Source organism: Protopterus annectens, chromosome 8.part0, assembly GCF_019279795.1.
Source record: "Protopterus annectens isolate FY-2018-M chromosome 8.part0, PAN1.0, whole genome shotgun sequence".
In the NCBI taxonomy this organism is placed as follows: Eukaryota; Metazoa; Chordata; order Ceratodontiformes; family Protopteridae; genus Protopterus; species Protopterus annectens.
The window spans coordinates 1,377,973,491-1,377,991,897 of record NC_056741.1 but is presented as its reverse complement, the minus strand read 5'-3'; the positions used below and the strand labels follow the sequence as shown (position 1 = coordinate 1,377,991,897).

At 38.3% G+C, this 18,407-nt stretch overlaps 1 protein-coding gene across 1 annotated transcript in view; it reads right to left on the bottom strand.

Annotated features, from left to right (window-relative positions):
• The window catches only part of PCSK7 (proprotein convertase subtilisin/kexin type 7), a 1,762,277-nt gene that overhangs the window by 1,164,084 nt on the left and 579,786 nt on the right, over positions 1-18,407 (bottom strand). Inside the window, exon 8 of the mRNA XM_044080959.1 lies at positions 14,901-15,001. Coding sequence (XP_043936894.1) covers positions 14,901-15,001 — 101 coding nt within the window. The remainder of the gene's footprint in view (positions 1-14,900; positions 15,002-18,407) is intronic.

Genomic DNA, 18,407 nt, shown 5'->3' with positions numbered 1-18,407 from the left:
TATATATATATATATATATATATATATATATATACACATACATAAATATACACACACATACACTCACACACACACACACACATTAAAAATGTATATATAAAAACATATGTAATTATTGTTGGAAAGCACTCAAAAAAGCATTGCAAATATTTATAAACTCTCTCTCCATCGCCTTCAATTTCAGAAGGCAAGAAATGGAAAGACAGTCATTCAAACCTGGCCACTGTCCGGCATTTAGTCGCATCTGCCATAACAATTCTTTCTTTTCAAGCAAAAGTGCCCACAGTCCACCCCTTTCATGCAGATCAAGGACATCCAATATAAAAAAGTTTGAAATTTAAAAAATTTTAAAAAAGTCCCGTTTTTTCCATACAATGCTTAGCTTACACTTTAAATATTCCCTGCAGACTGCTCTGTTGCAGATACTGGGTGAGCAAATTGGTGTAACTATGGAAATAATTTTTTGAGCTATGATACAGAATTGGAATTGCCTAAACATAGTAAGGCCTTGGCCAAAAAAGCAATTACTAGAAAATGGAAGTCAACATCTAAACCAGCTTTGCTAGAGGTAGTGAAGACAGCAACAAGAGATAAAACAACTGGAATTGAGATCTTTAGAAAAGGGTAGGACCAAATTACATAGGAAAAATGGGAACTGTGGGATTAGTACATGCACAGGAGGAATGAGGTTTAAAAGAAGTCAGGATTTGTATGAACTATGTAATGGTTGACTAATAATGGTTGGACATATAAGTAATGTATAATGTTTGCAGCTGCAGTTGTGTCAGCATGGTTTGTAGTGCATAATGTTTGCAACTGAGATGGTGTCACTATGGTTTATTTTCATTTATATAAATGTAAGATTGCTTAGGTCATACGCGATGATTTAATAAAGTTACTTCTAGTAGGAAAAAATTAGCCACCAGAAAAAAAAGCTTTTCCAGAACAAGAAAGTAAGATAAGCAGAACTGGCAGACTTAAATGGGAATAAAATGAGTTTCTCAGGAATTCATTTTAAATCCAGTGAAGGAGAGGGTTAAGTTAAAGGTGGGGTATGGAAGACACCCTTTAAGAAGGTCTTACAAAGTTTATGACAGGCTAAAGCAGATGATAAAAAAAAACTTGATGGGAAGATTAACATGCAGCTAAATGAAGACTGATGGAAGCATAACTGGATCCTAAGTGGAACAGCTCTGTCAAAAAAGTTATAATTTTAGAAACTGGTTCTGTAAAGGAATCTGTTCCTTGCTTGCTTGTCCATACAAAGAACTTGGACCATTTAATTCAGTAAATTTTTCTGGTCGAAGATTTCAGAGAAGTTGCAACCAGCTGTATGACTTGGGGAGGGAGCCTGGGATCCTTAACCATCAGTGGAAGTGGAAAAAAACAAGTGGTTAATCACAGAGTCCGGATGCCTAGGAGAGGCTGACTTGATGGGTGTGACAACAGATTAGGCTGCTGAGAAATAAGAAGTTTCTTTCTTAGATAAGGCCAAAGCAGGAGAACTCAAATCTGGCATGACCAGAATGGGGTTATGAGAATCACCTTGACAATCCAATTCTTGGCTTTCTGCAAAAATCTTGAAATGTGTGGAATGAGGGGGGGGAGTAATGGAGGAGCTTGTGGGGGCCAATCATTGGTGAATGCGTCTCTTGGGGCATGTTCGTCCTGAGAAACAATGGGGGAAAAATCTGTTGCATCTGAGGTTAGACGGAGAAGATAAGAGATCACAAGGCTTCCACTATCTGTGAGAAATCTTCAGGGCTACTGATCTGTTGTGACACTATTCATGTGCGAGGAATATTTGTACGTTCAGACAATCATGCTGAATGTCCCTAGGTGTGAAATGCCATTTGAAAGCAATGGAAAGATATTGTCCTTTCTCAAACCCACATGGCTTTTTTGACACAATGGTGTAATATCATGTTCCTCTCTGCTTGCTAATGCATCTTATCACTACCATAATGTCTGAGTGGATGGCCATTGCACCTTGGAGTAGTAGGTCTTGAAATGCTTGACAAGTGAAGAAGACTGCTCTCATCTCCAACAAATTTATGTGTAATTAAGTTTCTAATGTTGTCCAAATCCCTCGCAGAGTCCTTGTTAAGAAATGTCCACTCACTTTAGACAGGACACATCCATGGATAGAGTGGCTGTTAGTTGAATAGGTTTAAATAAGGGCCATCCTGTAGAAAGGTTTTCTGGACTAGTACACCAAGACACATGTTTCAAATATGTCTTGGAGAGCTTTATAGTGTTTTTAATGGATTGTGTTGCATGACACCATTGTATTTTTAGTGTCCACTGAAGAATTCTCATTTGGAATCTGGCATGCACAGCTGCTTGGATAGTGGCAACCATGAGGCCAATAACCTTGAGAACTGTGATTACTTCTGGCTTTGGGTTGTGGCACAGATCTATTACAGCCTGAACTATGGTAGGCACTCTCCAGAGGTAAAATAATCAGTTGTTATACAGTATCTAATGGACAACCATTGAATGCAAGATGTTGATGGTTCCAGTTTTGACTATGAGGTGTACAGTGATCCCCAAGGATAGGCACAACTGGACTAAGTATTGCCTTCAATGATTATTTTTTCCATTGCATGCAGAGAGATAAGCCAGTCATCTAGATAAGGAAAGATTTTATTCTCAACAGTCACATGTCAGTGACAGCTGGAGCCATGCACTTGGTAAACACCTGGGGGGGGGGGCAGGTGAGGTGTGGTGAGATCAAAGGGTGGGGCCCTGAAGTGGTAATGACTGACAGAGGATGGTTGTATGGGTATTTGTTGAAGTGGTATGGTATAGCCTCTGGATATGATCTCCCTGATCCAACTGTCTTGCATGATGGTCTGCCACACAAGCAGAGGCAGGAAGAGGCATCTCCTGATGGCCTTCAGAGTAGGACACCCTGGCAACTCTTCAGGTTCATACTGCCTGGCCCCCTGGGGGAGGGACTAGGAAGCCCATGCTTGTGCAGTCTTCTTCCCAGGAAGTCCTGCCAAATTGCTGCAAATGTTGAGACTGCTAGGACTCCGAAACCAAATGTTCTTAGCTCCCTTTTGGTACCTCTGAAATGATCTTTGGGGACCTGAGAAATGTAACCCCAGCAGCTGTGAGCATCTTGCCCTCTTGTTCACACTCGTCTTTTACAATTTACCCAAACAGTGAAGATCTGTTAAAGGAGGCAATGATAAAGGCCATCTTAAAATGTTCCTTGAAACCAGTTAATTATAAAAAGACCTAATGTTGCACTTCAATGCCTGAACCTGCTGCATATGAGCTTACTCCATCTGCTGCCTTCTGTAGCAGACACACGTACTGAAAAGCAATGAGATTTATTGTGGCTAAATGATTACCAATGTCTCAAGTAGGCAACTGATTCGTTTCTGAAGTCTTATCTGTTAGTTTGCTCTGAAATTTCACAATATGTGCCAACTAATTCAATAATCTGATTATTGGGTTACTTGACACACACACAGACACGATTTTCTAATCTAGCCCTCATCTGTGAATCACTGTTTGGAGAAAGGATATCTTAGGCATCTTCTGAAGGTTCTAGATTAGTGGCCACTGATGTCATAATACAGCCAACAAGTGGCCCATTACTCCAGTGTGGTCAATCCTTGGAATACGCAACACTTTGTTGGGCTTCATGGGGATGAGCTCTACTATGTCAGGCTCCCTTTCAAGCTCCTATGTACAAATATTTATTACATTTTTGGGGGTGGGGGCAACAACCCAGGCTGCTGTGACGTGAAAATTTGTAGGCTTCTTGAAGGATCCCTTCCTCTTGAGAGGTGGGGTCAGTGGAGCCATGATCCCCTCTACTGCATCATCTCAAGAATTTAACTGAGTTTGGAGTCCTCTGAAGGTGATTGGGGTGAAGCTTCCCCATTTGTCAACATCCTTGTCTGGGGACAGGGACTTCTTGCACAATCTTTTCTTTGTTGGATTTGGTGGGGATTCATCTGAGTTCTCAAAGGGAGGGGGTAACCCGAAACAAAATGTCTGCTTTGCCATTATGGTCCCCTGTCTTGGGAGGGAAAGAGAGAGTAGTAGTCCAAAGGCTCTGTTTTCAGTGGTGTACTGGGATGGAATCATTGTAGTAGGTGCCTGTTCTCCATGAAAGATCTGAGCAGATCTCCTCTGCACCAAATAATCTGCCAAGGTGTCTGGGGCCGAAGCCACTGGCATTGACCATACCTGTGCTGACACTGTATAGGAAAGCTTGTTGGTACTCATCATTGGTATCAACAGCTCAGGGATGGTCATCAGCATCTAAGAATTCAAAGCAGAGAGTATCCACACCATTACTGATCACAAAAGCATTACTGATCCTTTTGTGCTTACTGAGGACATCTCCAGCAGAACTCTGGGCACTGAACTGAAGAAGACAAATCTGTGGGTGCCAAGAACAGTGGCACAGAATTGCTGACCTCTTCCATGCTCTCAGTGTTGAAACTGAGCCAAGGGTGGGGATGAAATGAAAGGGACTTTTCACACTATACCATACAACATAGAGATAAAGCTGAGCTTTGATGAAGACTGTCATCTTCTTATCCCAGTCTAACTGTGTAAGGCTCATGAGTGACTTGGGGGAAGGAATGAAACTGCAGAAGTGGGATGAGTTAAGAGAAACCTAAACTCTTCCTACCTGGAGCAGAGTTGGTCAGGCCTGAAGACTCTTGCATATCAGTATACACTGATAAAGAAGGTATGTCCATAATTGAAGGTCCTGGTCAGGGGGAAGATGAAGATATGACTCTTGGCAACTCGGCTGGCAATAGGTTCTCTAGGATGGAGTTTATTCAGCTTCTCTAGCCTTCTCTCTTCTTTTCCTGTCTGTCAGTCCTGTTCTTATCCTTGAGATTGATTTTTTTTCCCTTTAGTTAATTCCCCTTTTAAACAGTACTTTCAGAAAAACAAGTTGTGTATTTACCAAAATTTTCCATCTGAGTTGTTGCTTTTCATCTGTCTTCAACCTGTGGGACTCTGATCCAGCACGGATCAGACTCGGCCATATACTCCAGCATCAGATTCAACATCCAAGCACCTTCCCTACCCATAATGCCCTGCTCTCCCCTCCTCCCCTCAGATCGAGTTTGTTGCAGAACAGCACCAACCCCTCTAGTATAACAATATTACATCTCTGAACAAAAGAGAGGCATAGATACACACACAGACGCATTTCTAGCCAAGAAGGAGCCTACGGCTGCCTCTGTCCGGTCCACTACCCAGCCAAAAAAAGGGCAGGGGGAAGGAGGGAGTGACAGCTGAAGACAAAAGAAAAGCAACAACTCAGCTGGAATGTTCTGGTAAGTACATAACTTCTTTATCTGAAGTTGTTTTCATTTGCTCTTCAACCTGTGAGAAAAGAGTCCCCAGATACAATAATCTTGGGAGGTCCTCAAGGAAGGATGTTCTGGAGCATAGCTGAGCCAAAGGATGACCTGCACCTGGAAAGAATATCCAGTTTGCAATGTGAAATAAATGTATGCGAAGAGGACCAGGTAGCAGCAGAACAGATATCAATAGGGACCCTAGACCAAAAGGCTGCAGGAGTGGATACTGATCTGGTGGAATGCACTCAGATGGGAACCTGAAGAGACAAACCTTTGGAATGATAAGCCAAAGCAATACACTCAGAAATCCAATGAGCAAGAGTAAACTTTGAAATAGGCTTTCCCAGATGAGGCTTAGAGAAAGACAAGAAAAGCTGATCCGACTTTCAAAAACTTTTAGTTCTATGCAAATAGAAATGCAGCTGCATGTGAACATCAATTAAGTATAATTTGTATTTCCCTTTGTTCTGGTAATTCAGGAAAAAAATGGCAAATTAATAGCCTGGTTAATGTTTGCCTCAGAAGCTTCCTTCGGCAAGAAGGATGGGTTAGTCCAAAGAGACACTCCTTCTTTATGAAAGACCAAATATGGGGGCTTGAAAGATAATAAGAATAGAATGAGACACCAAAGTTACACACTGAAACTATCCACAGTAACTTTATTTAGAAAAGAACAGTAGGTGAGCGCTTTCACAACTCAGTGTTGCTTCATCAGACAATGTTAATGCAGACCATGCTTGGTTAAATACTTAATCAGTGTGATTTCAACTATTTAAAGCAATATAGTCAAATAATTTAACAATTAAAACTATTAGTACAGGCTTATGCAAACTATGTATTTAAAACCAACCTTAAAGTACATGTCTCTCTATAAAAACCATCATTATTGACCATAATATATATAAAAGTATAAAAAATATATATAATATAAAAATGTCCTATATAAAATCTTAAATATATATATACAAGTAAATACAAAAGCTTGATGAAATATAGTACCACATTAAAACCTAGAAATTAATGTTTAGGACGTCTTGCTTTAAGGCAAGGGACTAGTGAAGTACAGCCATTCAAGCCCGGATATCTATCTGCATTCAGCTTGATAATCCATTTCTGTTCTAACTCTTCTGTATAATTTTCTATGTCCCCACCTCTATTTGTCCTTAATACTTGTTGTAAATCCAAAAATTTGAAGCAGTGAGTACTGTTTGTATTTAAAATATGATTTGCTAGGGCATTAGATTGTTTCAAATTTCGTATATCCCTAAAATAAAATAGTACTATGATTGTAAGAGTACAGATGTTATTTATTTTAGTTTTTGTCAAGCATGCCATGCCTATTATGTAGGAAAAACAAACAGAACTTTTAAAGATAGAATATTAGAACAAGCAAGGGACATACGAAATTTGAAACAATCTAATGCCCTAGCATTACATTCAAAAGGAAAATTAAATAGTCTCCTGAATACATTAATTAAGCAGATCAATCAGCATTTAAAGTCATGGTACAGTACATGAAATCAGATACAAAACCTATTATAAACCATCATTCAAAGGTGGTCATTCAGGCCAGGGGAAAATAAACCCCCTAATTTATTATCCAAACCTTCTTATTATTCAAAATGCTGTGCCATTCCATGACGTGCAAGTTTTTGGGCTTGTGGATCATAATGAAGGAACTGATAATGTTTGAAACCTGGACAATATCTGTAGGGATTTGTTTGGAAAGCTTACCAAAAGTATGTCCTCACTCAGGATGAATGTTTGGCATTTAAAATTGTTTCGGGCATATCAAGCTAGAAACATTACACCAAGGGGATTAAGAATCCGTACACAACCCTTTGTTAGTGCGCCAGATGACATGTTGTTGTAAGAGTGGGCATCTGTGCAACAACAGGCTACGATGTCCTTTGTTAACATTTTGTCTTCCTATTACGAACATATTATAGTCACAATACCAATGAGATTAAAGAAATTTGTGAGGAAGTGAAAGTTTTTGATGGACAACCCCAGTTTAAGTTATGTTTGACCAAACATCACCAGGATTTGTTATCCTTGGAAAAAACCTTGAAGACTAAAAATTTACATACATTTCAAAGAGATCTGACAGATTATGAGAAGGGCAAACTCTTTGGACCAAGAAAAATGGCAAAGTTTTTTGAAGGGCAGTCTGGGGTGGGTAAACTTAGGAAGAAAAGACCTAGATCAATCTTAAAGAGATCTAAGACTGATTATAGCAGTACATCAGGGGAAGACTCATCTGCTACTGAAACAGAACAGGTACTCACTCAGGGGTCCCCAGTACAAAAGAAATCTAGGGGTCTGGATGACCCTTTAGGAATAAACAATGTAGGGGTGGTAGAAAGCATAGAAAGCGTGAAAAATGTGGAGACATTGTTACAGGTTTTCATACCCCAGTAACTGAATTTTCTAATGTGCACAATACCTCTTCTGCTAATTTGACTGATGTAGAAATAAAGTTACTGAACAAAGGACTATCATATGTCCCTGTTTTTTTTGTAAATGAAGACTCTGTTGGCAATGATTTATTGGCATTTTGTCGTTTGCTGAATTTAAAATGATTTTTTGGTGGACAATACAACAGTCGAACTAGTATGGATTTTCGTTTTCGGAAATCCAACTTTCAACTCCCTATGGATAAATTTGTGTCTGTGTTTCAGGTATCATGTCTTAAAGATCTGCATTTTAAATTAAATGATTCCCGTATGTTAGGTCACAATTTATCTGAAGAACAAAAATCTTTGACAACTTTGAAAAACAAATCAAATATTGTCACTACATCTGCGGACAAAGGAGGAGCAGTGGTAGTCATGGGCATTAAATATTATATAAATGAGGCATATAGACAGTTACATGATTCCAGATACTATATGTCTATGCCGCTTGACCCTACGATGCAGTTCAAAAGGGAAATAGATTCCTTTTTGGAAATTGCTGTTGAAGAGGGTATTATTAATGAGGGAACAAAACAACAATTGGTGGTGGATGATTCCCCAGGGGCAGATTTTATATCTATCGAAAATTCACAAATGTTTGGAGAAACCACCAGGCAGACCCATAGTATCTGGTAGGGGGTCATTGACTGAACCCCTTTCGGTATATCTTGCGCAATATTTACAGCCTCTATTAAACATGGTCCGTGCCAGACTGAAAGATACCACTGAATACCTCCAGATTCTGTCCGCCTCACAATTGGAGACGGGTTGGATGATATGCACGTTAGATGTCACCGCTCTTTATACTAACATCCCTCATTGGGCTGGACTGGAGGCATTAAAATACTGGCTTGATAAGGCGGACATCTACCCACCTGGCTTCAACACCCTGCTGATTTGTATGGCTGAGCACATATTAAACAAGAATGTGTTCTATTTTCAAACTGATTGTTTCTGGCAAACACAAGGAATTGCAATGGGGGCTTCTTTTGCCCCCATCTATGTGGACCTTTTTATGGGGTACCTAGAGGAGTTTCTTATTTATGACCCATTGCACATCTTTTTAGGGGAGATGGACATTTGGCGTAGGTACCTTGACAACTGTTGGCTGATTTGGAGTGGTGGTGTTACATATTTACTAGAGTTTGTCCAACATCTAAATGAGAACAAATGGGGGATAGAATTTACACTCAACATGCATGATCAAGAGATCCAATTTTTAGATGTTCAAATGACACGTAATTTGAATCATACGTTGTCCACTCAAGTGTTTCATAAATACCCCCAATATAACAATTTATTGGAGGTTACTAGCTTACATCCCCTTCATACTATCAGAAACATACCCAAATCTCAATTTTTGAGAGTCAGGAGAATTTGTTCGGATCAAGGTACCTACACCTATCAACAGGATCTCATAAAAAGGTTTCGCAATCGTGGATATCAGCCAGGGTACAAGATACTATCAGGTTTGTGACTACATATGGAAGAAACATTAATGCAACCAGAAATGTTATTAAAAATAATTGGAACATACTCTTTGCTAATCAAGATTTAGCCAATATACTACCACCTGAATGTTTGTTTTCCTATCATAGGGGTCGTAACTTGGGGTCATACTTAGTAATTTTAAATCTGGATTCAAAAAGTCCACTTTTGGCCAACAAACTACATTAACAGGGGACAAGTTGATGGGTTCCTTTCCATGTGGGCTCTGCTCGTTCTGTACACATATGTTGAAAACCAAAGAATTTTCCAGTAGAAATACTAGTAAGGTCTATCAGGTGAAATGTTTTGGTAATTGTAGGACAGACTGGGTGGTCTACTTGGCCACCTGCTCCTGTTCCGCCTTTTATGTGGGACAGATGTCCAGACCACTAAGGATCAGAATTGTCTGAACACAAACACTGATTTCTAATATCGCTGAACAAATGCTCCTTACAGACATGTTCAAAAACATAAAATAGCTCAATTTCATTTCACTGTCATAGATAAAATTTGGGGGGACAGATCCAGGAAAATGGGATGGCACAGCATATTGAATAATAAGGAGAAGGCTTGGATAATTAAATTAGGGGTTTATTTTCCTCTGGCCTGAATGACCACCTTTGAATGATGGTTTATAATAGGTTTTGTATCTGATTTCATGTACTGTGCCATGACTTTAAATGCTGATTGATCTGTTTAATTAATGTATTCAGGAGACTATTTAAGTTTCCTTTTGAATGTAATGAGTGTATCACTGATGAAGGCCTTGGGGCCGAAACCAGTTTGATTCATGGTTTATACATTATGAAATTAATATATATATATATATATATATATATATATTTTTTTTCCCTCACTCTTTGGTGCTGGCTACTTTTTCTGAGTTTATGATTGCTTTTTGGGCCTTTACACCTGCCCTACGTGCGAGTACGTTGTGTAGTAAACGATTCAGAGCAATGAAAACACTTCTTTTCCAGGGTCTAGTGCCTATCACTTCTTCAGGCCTACTGGCAACTGTGAGGTAGTATCAGTATGGGATACTGCCAAGGATATCATCACCTAAAAGATTCTTCTGGAAACCACATTTGAACTCTTAAATGACCAAATCACCATAAATAAGACTAGCTATAACTTCATAGCTAGGTATAGATCACCTTATATGTCCCCTTCTGAGCACGATAGCTATCTTAACACACAAGCTGCCATCTCCATTAAACCCAGCACCTTTCTGCTGGGGAACTTCAACTATCCATGTCACTGGTCATCAGGTCCAATGCTTTCTTGATTTTATAAATGTTAGCTCAAATATCCTTACTCTAGTCCTCAAACATGGTCACTTTTTGCACATTTCCATATGTATCATTCTGCCTTGTTAAATTAGACCATAAATTGGTAAACTTTTGCACTAAAATGCAGTTACTTTATGACCAAAATAAACTCTGCTCTAATCTTCGTCCAGCTGATTCCACTACAAAATCTGCTGCCTATGCCCCTGACTTTTATTCCCACTTAAATAGTTTTATTGATAAGATAGTCATAAGCACGTCAAATGTAATGAGAGCTTTAAAAACAAACCCCCTACTGTAGAATAACCATATAAATAAATAATATAAAAACAGAAAAAACATTGCTTAATGCTTATAAGAGGTCTCATTCTACCCACCTATTTTAGAAGCACATTTAAGGGAACTATTAAAGAGTTTAAGGGGACAATTCTGAAGTTCAGTGCAGAGTATGACCTTAAAATATCCAGCAAAACCAAAAATAACTACAAATCTATCTTAAACTATGTCAGGAAGTTAAGAACTAATACCAAACAAAGTTCAGAGCTAGTCCACAACAATACTGCTCACTCTGACCCAAAGAAAATAGTGAATATCCTAACCAATAAATTTATTATCAATTTTACTCTAGCCACCATTAAAGCAATTCTTCAGATTCCATAACTCCAGATGCTCCTTTTTAATTACTGTGGAACAGATATTCTCAGTACTCTCAAAAGCTAAGAGAACACTTCATCCATGGGCTCTGATAATATACCATATTGCCTGATTATCATTGCCAGATAAGGCCTATCTGATCCCCTCCTTAACCTCTTTAAACTATCGTAAGGGATATCTTCACTCCAGTTGATAATTCCCCATCATCTGACCATCATGCTTCCCAAGTAGTACAGAAAAGCTATCTGGTTCATCCAATTTCCAAAGGCATCTCTACTAAATTCAAAGAAGTCTTATTTCTCGCATGTCATCAGACCCATTGCTAAATAAAATGCATCTTTTGGCATGTATTTGTGGAAACATATCACTTAACATGAGATCTCAGAGATTCATAATAAAAAAATAAGTGGTCTCAAAAATCTTAGTTATCAGGACAGACTGTCACAGCCCTCTCTCTGTATCCAGTCTCTTATACACTCCTTGGAAACCTGTGTCTAGTCTTTTGAGGCATTATAAATCCAACCCTCTTTGACCTTATATACCCAGTTAAATGAACCATACCTATATGTCAACAGATAAAAAAGACACAGTGATGTGACAGATTTATATTTCCAAAGTATCCCTTGTACCCCTCATCTCAAACAAATTTTCACTAAGTGTCAAGCACAGTAGTAACATTTCTACTTTCAAAGTAAATCTACATAATTGGATGTGAAGACTCAAATTCTCCCTCAGTGCATCTTGTCTTTCCCTCCTTGTTGATGGAGGAAACTTCTGAATATGGGTTTTTGGCTAAGCATGTAATGGTCTAAAATGCCTCATATTTACCTATGAGCTTATAACTCATAACATCACTCTCAGCTATGGCAGTTTAAAAATGTTGCCTCAAAGGAAATTCATCAGTGCCATGAGTCAGATCATTAACCATTTTCAGACTTTCTGCATGGTACTGCAAAACTATATGGCTTTATAACTCAAAAGCCCAGTGAAGCAGATATGTATACTCCTGTTACCAACTCAAGTAAAATATTCTACTTTCTTTGTCATCTGTTGTAATACTAAGAGATTTTGTTTTGCTTCTGTTCCCTTAGGAACAGCTTATATCAAAGTAGGCTCAACCAAAGTTTTTTTTTTTTTTTTTTGTGGATGTCTGAAACTGTACCTTGTGATTTTTTTAGACAGCTGCTGGCTGAAAATCAGACTCTTAGGACAGAGAAACATACAATCTGGACTTCGAAGATGGCTGCACACTGAGTAGCAGGTTGATCAGAGTTCGTCCAGTGTGAAAAATGAGAAACTGTTGAACAATTCAGTAAAAGTTATCAATCTGAGTAAAAACTGTTTACTGTCTTGTAATTACACTACATGGATGCAGCAAAAATGAAGAAGAAATTAGAAGAAAGTAAGTAAAAATTAACCAGAAAAGGAAAAGAAAAAAGACATGCTGGGAAGAACATAGCAGCTGCCCAGCAAAAAGCATCACATTTCAGCTTTAGTGTAGGAGATGACTTCCAGTAATTTAGAGGAAAAAATAAAACAAATGCACTCTGAAGTGTTTAAAATAATTGAGACACAACAGAAACAAAGTTAAATGACAAAATGCTGAAAAATAGAAACAGCTTTAAGCAGCTATGCAGATAAGCTGATAAAACTGCAGAAATCAGAGGATGAAATGAAGGAAATATAGACTTAACATAAGGCTTTGCAAGAAGAACCATTTCAAAAATGATTAAGTTACAGGACTCCGCATGCAGTGAAAAAATAAGATTTTTTGGTATACAAGAGAAAAGTACAGTTGTGTAAAATCTTAACATAACAGCAATTGTCCTTCTCTTCACTGTTGCAGCATTGTTTACTAAAGGATTCTCTGTCTAGGGTAGTCCAATGTCTGGCCAGTATACCAAAGCCTTAGGATTTTAAACATGTTGTACATCACACATTATGCTCCTTGCTCATGGAGTAGGCACCTATAGGTGTGGTCGGTGTGTTTTGCAGATTTAATTAATTGCTGTGTCACATGATTTTAAAGTGTATAAAATGGACTGTTTTTACTATTGTAGTGTTATGCCTGAAGAAGGCATACTGGCAAAAGTTTTTACTTGCGTTTTTAAAGTGTTTCAGTGTTTTAAAGCTTCTCATTAAAGCCACTGTATCCTGCCTTGGTTCTGGTGTTTTCTGCTATTTTACGCTTGCATTTTTCTGATCAAAACATATACAAAACGCTAATGTCTGGCATTAGTGACCGACTGCACCACTCAGTAATTTATAAGGGAATCAAAAAATAATGAGGGTCATAGCAATAATATGAGATAAAATCAGGGATGTTTTGCAAAATTAGGAGCTGTTGAGAGGTATAATGACTGGCTGCCTGCCTAACAGCATTATTAAAAAAACACTTACTTCACTGTACTGCTGATTACTCCACTTTAGCTGAAGAGAAAACATCAAAGTTATGTGAACTGCTGCTACAACAAACTACAAATCTTTTATAAACAAATAGAAGGTATACACAGTGTACCACTTTATTTGCTCTGCACATTTTGCAGGCCTCTCAGCATTGTTTTTTTTTTGTTCAAATTAGCTCTTCAGTGTCATGTTGAGCTTCTCAGCCAGTCAGCAACAGCGAGGCAAATGTAAGCAGCAGTGTTTGTTAAATTTTGGTGCACCATGATAGTGCACAGGCATGCAGACACACTGATAACACTTGGAAAACATAGAAGCACTGAAAGCTTTAAATGCCCATAAAACTGGATCAAGTACTTGCACTACTGGAGTATCAGATGAGGGGCTGCATAACTGGGGACAAGCAAAAATAAAAAAAAGACCGGAAGCAACTTTAACTTAAGGGTACACTGATCATGCATCTGTGCTTCAGACAACTGTGATTCCTGGAAACATATTGTAACAATCTGCATAATAAAGTAATCTCACCTACAACTACAACTTTCAGTAAATATCACAGCACTGAGCCATGGTTCTTATCCCAACTACTGAAAAACTGACAAGTTGAATTCTAAAGACAAATACAATTAGTGAAGAAAAAAAGACAGCTTCATATACAAGAATAAACCGAAGAACATACTGGATGACTGACAGAGGAACAAGAGGGCTTTTGCTTGTACTGATTCAGTCAGCATCTCACAATCCACAAGGGTGGCAGCAGGAAAGATGATGGTGATGTGTGGGTCTGTTCTATTCCCTCTTGAATAGGAACTAGTGTTAGGAAAAAAAATCAATGTTGCCCCGCGAATGTCCAACAAACATTAATCTGCATGTAGCTACATAAGCATCAAGTACGGCATGCTGCATTTCAAAATAGTTTGGGAAATAAAGCAAAAGCCTCACTAGCTTTGCATATGATGACTGCAGCCTCCTGGCAACTAGCCAGCCCTCATGATAACAGAGTTTATATAGGGAATAAAATAACTGGTTAACATGAGGAGGGACCAAAAACACAAATGTATCACAAATAGAGGCACAGGAAGAAAGATGGTAAAAACTGTACATCAATTAACAGTAGCTCAGTGATCAAAGTAAGCCTTCTGGAAATACAGTAAAATCACTTAACTAACAAAGATGCAAACAGATAGCCAACTAGAGGATATACAGTTCTCTAACTTAACTACAGTCCTCATTGATTTATAAAAATAAAATACTTTTTAACTTACTATGTTTCTCATTAGTTTATCACCACTACTAAATGTAACAGCCAACATGGAAGCACATTCCTCAGCATAGAATGGCATTCTTCCAATTTCATCCACTGCTCCTGTAGCAGGAAAGAAGAAAACATGTTAAGTTCACTGTGTTCATACAGGAAGCAGACAAGGACATTTCCCCACAATTCTTTTAATTGCCTTCCCTACTCAAACACTGTCAGTTGACAGACATGGCACTAAACTCAATACACACACAACCAAACTGATACAACAGTAGAAGCTCTAAATGCCAGATTTAAAGTTCCAAGCAAAAGTGAGTCTTCAGTCCTTCTAAATCCATAGCACTAAAGCTGCCACAAATACAATAATGATCAACCAATTGCAAGGACAAATTACCTAGAAGGACTGCCACACTATCAAACTGTTTTTGACATTTAATTATCTCTCTAGATCAAGGGTCTGCAACCTGCGGCTCCTCAACCCTTCTGAAGTGGCTCCCTATTGCTTTGAAAAAAAATAATATGGAAATAAATAATGGCTATATTTATTTTTTCTTTCAAAGTGAACATCTCTTATTTTGGAGATTGAGGTGATACTGTGACACTAAAATTCTGAAGTGCTTTAATATTTTGTCACCCAAAATATGTGTCACATCCTACATCTACAGCATGCTGCTTTCCCCTGCCACCTGCAAGTGGCTAATCTTGAGTTTGATCCCCTGTCAGCAAACCATGAATAAATCCAAAAAAAGAAAAATCTCGGAAGAAAATGGAGAGTTTAATTCTGTGTGGACTGATTAATTTGCTTTCACTGCCAACAATCCTGGCTTACCTATATGCTTGATATGTGACGAGAAATTAGCAAACAACAAAAAATGTAATGTTGAAAGACATTTCCAGAACAAACACACAGCATTTGCTGAAAAGTACCAAGCTGGAGATGAATGAAAAAGAGCGATTTCGGAACTACTGTGGAAAGCTGACCAGAGCCAATATACTTTCAAGAAGTGGATCAAGCCTGTAAACTCCACTACTGCTGCTAGTTTTGTGGCAGCTCAGGAGATAGTAAGGTGTGGAAAGCCATTCACAGATGGAGAACACATGAAAGAATCATTCATTAAAATATCAGAGCCTCTATTCTTGGACTTCAAAAATAAACATAAAATTGTTAAGAAAATTGAAATATGCCTCTCTCTGCAAAGACTGTCAAGGACATGACCATCAAGATGGCAGCAAACGTCACCAGTCAAAAACTGAGGACATTAATTCAGCTCCAGCATACTCATTCGTCTGTGATGAGTCAAAAAATGTAAACAATACTGAACAGACAGCGTTGTTATGCAGGTATGTGAACTCTGATGGGTTGCATGAAGAAGTCATTGAGTTGATATTGCTAAAAGGCAAAACACAGAGGGGGGGGGCATTTATGAGACTGCGGTGAATTATTTAAAAGTCAAAGAAATGAACACCACTCACATGGTGTCAGTGGATACTTACAGGGCATCTAGTGTTAGAGGAACACAGAAGGGGTTTGTGACCTTACTTTGGAAGTCACTAGATTGAAAGCTGCTGATGTTTCACTGCATTCTGTACCAAGAAGCACTATGCGCTCGAACATTTCCTTCTGAATACATGGAGGTGATGAACCTGGTCATTCAAATAGTGAACAGAGTAATGGCAAAAGGGTTAAACCACCAAGTCTGATCATTGTTAGATGACATCGACAGCATATATTTGGATCTCCTGCTGCATAACAAAGTCTGATGGCTGTTCAAGGAAGAGGTGCTGAAATGGTTTGCCTCATGTCTGGAACACGTGAAAACTTTCCAAGAAAGCAAGAGACGAACCTATCCTGATCTGAAACATCCAGACTGGCTGGAAAAGCTGCACTTCGTGGTGGATATGACACTAACTCAACACACTGAACAAAAGGCTTCAGGGAAAAGGAAGCATGGCCCTGCAGATGCTGGAGGATGTTTTGGTGTTTCAGAGCAAGAGGACGGTGCTTGCCAGAGATGTGCAGAGAGGTACACTCTCTCACATCCCCTCCCTGAGAGAGTTCAAAGAAGCACACAATCATATAAATTGTGAGTATTTAGAGTGCAATCATCATAATGCAAACTGCATTTGGGGAAAGATTGTAAGTTCAGAAAGGAAAATAACACATTATCCTTCCCTGTCACACCCCTGGACATTGGCCCATCCCTGCTGAACATGTCCTCATTTACAGGAGTAAGTCAAACCTATCCTGAAATTGAACTGGTGTCTAAGTTCAAAAGCCTGACAGCTGATCTCGAAGATGTTGCCTATCAGAAGGCCATTCTCTCTCAAAAGCACAAGTGTAACGATACTGAAAACCTCCCCAAACCCGACAAACTTGTGTTTGAAACATGGAATGCCATTCCTGACATTTATTTGAACATGATGTATGCATTTGGAGTCTTGTCCAACTTTGGATCCACATACTTATGAAGCAGGTTTTCTCAAGCATGAACTACATAAAATGCAAATATTGCTTGCACCTCATGGATGACGGCCTGCAGTCCTGTGTGAAGATCAAAGTTACGTCTTACAATCCTAATATAGAGAAGCTCTGCAGTGTTCAGAAAAAGAAATCACTTAAACAGGTGAGAAAACTATCATTTAATAGGCTATTATTTTGCAAGAAAGTATTTATTTTGGGCCCTGAGCTGATGTAGTTGTGTTTTATGTCCAGGCTCAACGATTGACGCTGTACATGGCTGAGGAAAAAAAACAGAAGAGGAAGACAGCACACTGAAATGGACTTCAGTCATAATTAAATATAAACTGGCCCATTTTTATATTTACTCTTTTTACAGCTATTAGGCTGCAGCTATATGTTTTATTTATTTGAAAGTGGGCTACTTTTTTTTTTATTTATTTTCCACAAATAAGGGAAGAAATCACAGGCCTGCATAGTTCTTTGTTTTATTTCAAAGTAAGCCTACACATGTTAGTGTGCGTTTTCTTCTCTTCATAACAGTTTGGTGTTTTCTTTTGTTATAACAGGTAAAAACAGCAATAAAATGTCTTTAGTTTTGTTTTTGGAGTTCTATAATTTCATAAATGCAACACACTGTAGTTCTTTATATAGATATAGATATATATATATATATATATATATATATATATATATATATATATATATATATATATATATATATATATATATACTTATATAGAGCTAGACATGTAATAAGTACATATAAAACGTTATACACTATGTATGTGTTATCTTCATTTTAGGAGTCAAATAGGTTTTGTGGCTCCAGATGAATTTTATTTGGGGGTGAGGGGCCAAAAATGTCTCTTTTGAAAGTGAAGGTTGCAGACCCCTGCTCTAGATGAACTGCATACTTACGTAGATGTTTCTAACTCGTTATCTAATTCATGTCAATTAACACACTTAATAAATGCTGTTTATTTTCACTGGGTAACCAGACGAATATGCAAGTGACTTTCTTTAGATACAATCCAGAACTATTACAAGCAGCAA